The sequence below is a fragment of the Oxyura jamaicensis genome, assembly GCF_011077185.1.
Source record: "Oxyura jamaicensis isolate SHBP4307 breed ruddy duck chromosome 26 unlocalized genomic scaffold, BPBGC_Ojam_1.0 oxy26_random_OJ67621, whole genome shotgun sequence".
Lineage (NCBI taxonomy): Eukaryota > Metazoa > Chordata > Aves > Anseriformes > Anatidae > Oxyura > Oxyura jamaicensis.
Window position 1 is genome coordinate 1 of NW_023304730.1, and position 3,119 is coordinate 3,119.

The 3,119-nt window shown below is 71.6% G+C and overlaps 1 protein-coding gene across 1 annotated transcript; it reads right to left on the minus strand.

Annotated features, from left to right (window-relative positions):
- Nucleotides 1-80: 80 nt before the first annotated feature.
- On the minus strand, nucleotides 81-2,382 carry LOC118158331 (synaptophysin-like protein 2). Its single transcript, XM_035312976.1, has 4 exons — nucleotides 1,829-2,382; nucleotides 1,024-1,225; nucleotides 744-935; nucleotides 81-218 (listed from the first exon to the last, which is right to left on the minus strand). The coding sequence occupies exons 1-4, from the start codon at nucleotides 2,380-2,382 to the stop codon at nucleotides 90-92; spliced, it is 1,077 nt and encodes a 358-aa protein (XP_035168867.1). The 3' UTR covers nucleotides 81-89.
- Nucleotides 2,383-3,119: the final 737 nt, after the last annotated feature.

Sequence of the window (3,119 nt, forward strand, 5' to 3'; positions counted from 1 at the left end):
CCCGTCCCCGGGCTGGTGGCCGGCACGAGGTCCCCCGGGGACAGGCGTCCCCGTCCCCGCGTCCCCATGCCGCTGCCACCCCGGGGCGGCTACTGCTTGTCGATGGCTCCCTGCTCGGCCGCGCTGTCGCGGGGCGCAGCCTGCGCGTGCCACGCCGTCTCCTTGAACACGAACCAGCAGTTCCCGGCCCACAGCAGGAAATTGATGAAGCCAAAGAGCTGCAGGGAGAGAAGAGACCCACGGCGTGGGGCACCCAGGGGTGACCCAGCCCCAGGCACCCCCCCACACCCTCCCACCTCCGTGCCAGGGGCTGCGGTGCCACTGCCCGGCCCGGGGACCCGTCTGGCTGGGGGGGTCCGTGCTGTCCCCGGGGCAGGGGGTGCAGGACGGGCCCCCCCGTCCCGTGCCAGCCGCAGGCTCCGTTAGCAGCACGGCTGCGGAGCGCGCGTGCGACGGCTTCCCACTGCCCTCTCCCGGCCGAGCTCAGGAATCCCACGTGCGTGTGTGTGCACGGGGGCTCGTGGGCACGGCTGTGCGTGTGAGTGCACACGCGTGCCCGGTGTAGCTGTGCGTGCGGTCCCGTGTGAACACGTGTGTGCAGCTTTGCAATTCACGCGTGCGGGTTTGCCGTGCGTGTGCGTGTGGCCCAGCCGACAGATGAACGCGTGTGCCCGCATCCACGTGTGCACGCGTGTGGATACGTGCACACGCGTGTGCGTGGCTGCCGCGCGCCGTGCCCTCACCACGGAGATGTTGGCCAGCCCCATGGCCGGCGTGGCGCCCGCGTTGCACACCACGTCCTGGCCCTGGCACACGCTCATGGCGGCGATGAGGCTGGAGGGGCGCGTGGCCGCCTTCACGTCGCTCAGCCCCTTGCCCCACGCGGCCGCCGCCACCAGCCAGAAGAAGGCGAAGCAGACGGTGACGCAGAAATCCTGCCGGGACGAGGCACCGGGCTCAGCCCCTTCCCTGGCCTGCGCCGGCTGTGGGGCAGGATCCGGCCCCGGGGCGCAGGCACCTTACCACGAAGGGGAGCTTCTTGTTTTCGCCGTAGAGGGAATGAAAGCGCAGGTAGAGCACCAGAGCCGCCATGGCGTAGAGGAAAGAGAAGACCCCCAGGGTCACGAAAAATTCGGCGGGGGCGGAGAAGTCACCGACGAGGTGCAGGGTCCGGGTCTCAGATTCGCCCTCGCAGTCCGGCATCTCGAAGGGGATCTGGTATAACCTGGGTGCGGGGACAGGGTGGCGTGCTGGGGACAGCTCTGCTGCCCAAAATAACTGCCCTGGGGCATCCCTGAAGGATGGAGGGGAGGAGGACGGGGCATGGACCGCAGCCAGGTCCGATCCCTGGTGACCGAGGGAAGGGGCCAACGCCGCAGCTTGTGGCCGGCACGGCTCCCTCCTGCCCTCGGTGCTTAACGAAGATCCCTGCAGGAACAGGATGCGGAGCCAGCCAGGACGGGCCCTCCCCAAGGGATGCCCCCCGGTACCGGGGGGACCCGGCAGCTCCCACAGCCACGCCTGAGCTCCTGCGTGGCACAGCAGAGGAGGCTCCTGCAGAGCAGCCTGCGCTTCTACGCCATCACCGATGGGGTGGACAAAATCCCACATCCACCCAAAATGCACCAAACCCCTGTGCTGGGCAGGGGCCCCTGCTGGATGCGGCCCCTCCCTGGCTGCGGCGCCCCGGCCGCAGAGTCGCAGCCGGCACTGAGCGCTGGGGACGGGGTTTAACCCCCAGCCGGCACCCCGTGTTCCCCCCGGCCACATCCAGGTCTCTGCGGGGCCATGCTGGATTTGGGGGGGACCCCGCTTTCGCCCCCCTCACCTGAAGGGGTACCCGAACTGCACGGAAATGGCGCTCATCTCCTTGGTTTCGCCGTTGCACTTCACCGTCGCCCCGGTCTCGCCGCTGAAGGAGCCGCACGCCCCGAACGCGAAGATGGCGAAGAGCTGCAAGAGGGGAGCAGCGGTCGGGGGGTGCACAGAACCCTGGGGACCCCCCCGGACCCCGCGGCTGGCCGGGTTTCCCCCTGGCGCTGAGTCACGGCCACGGCGGGCAGGGCACGCTGCCACCCCGCAGCTGTCGGCCGCGTGCGCCAGCTCCCGTGCCGCCGCCTGCACCGGGTGGGGGGCGAAACGGGGGCGAAACGGGGGCAAAACGGGGCAGCGGAGGGGGGGGGACACGCCGGGAGCATCCCCACCGGGGGACCCCGTGGCCTGTCCTGCCCTGGGGGCGGCCGCGTCCCATCCCGGGCAGATGTCGGCAGCGTCGGAGGCTGCCCGGCCAGGCCAGACGCCGCGGGGACGGGCAGGGCCCCGCGCACGCCGGGCAGCTCCTGCCACCGCCACAGCCGTTTCCTCGCCGGGGCAGGAGCGCATCTCCGGCACAGGACATCCCCGCGCTGCCCCGCTCCAGAGGGGCCTTTGCCCCCGTTCGCTCTCCATGGGCTTTCCACCTGCATCCCGTTTTGGGCTGCCCTTGCGTGGGGGGCCTCATCCTGCCCGGCAGGCACAGCGGCCATGGGTGCTTCGTGCCTCCCCGGGGGGACGCTCCGGAGCTGCAGGGTCAGCACCGTGAGAGAAGCCCCCTTGGCCCTGCTCCTCCGGGCAGGAGACACCCGAAGGTGTCCGGCCTCCCCCCGCGGGCCAGGTGGCCGAGCTGCCCCGTGCCTCAGTTTCCCCAGTGCTGGAGCCCACGGGGCACGGCGTGGCCGTGCTGCAGAAATGCCGCCCTCCCCGCGGCCCTGAAATCCAATCCCGGAGCCATTCATAGCACGGCGGGGACGGGGCCATGGAATTGCCCCCCCCCCCTCATGCCCAGGGTGCCCCCTCTCGGGGCTCGCTGCCCCCCGCTGCCCCCTCCCCTGCACGCCCGTTGCCCCCCAGACCCCATGGGAAGGAGGGGGCCCCAGCACCCCGATGTCACCGTCCCCTCCGGCGTAGCCAAGCGAAGCCACCTGCTCAAGGTCACCGGGGGGGCCGCGGGGCCCGAACCGAAGCGGCCAAGCGGCCCCGCACCCGGAGCCCCCCGAAAAGCTCTGGGTGGGGACCCCCGCCTGCAGCCGCTGCGGTGGGGAGGATCCGGGTGGGCTGGGGACTGTGCGGCCCCGGGGGGG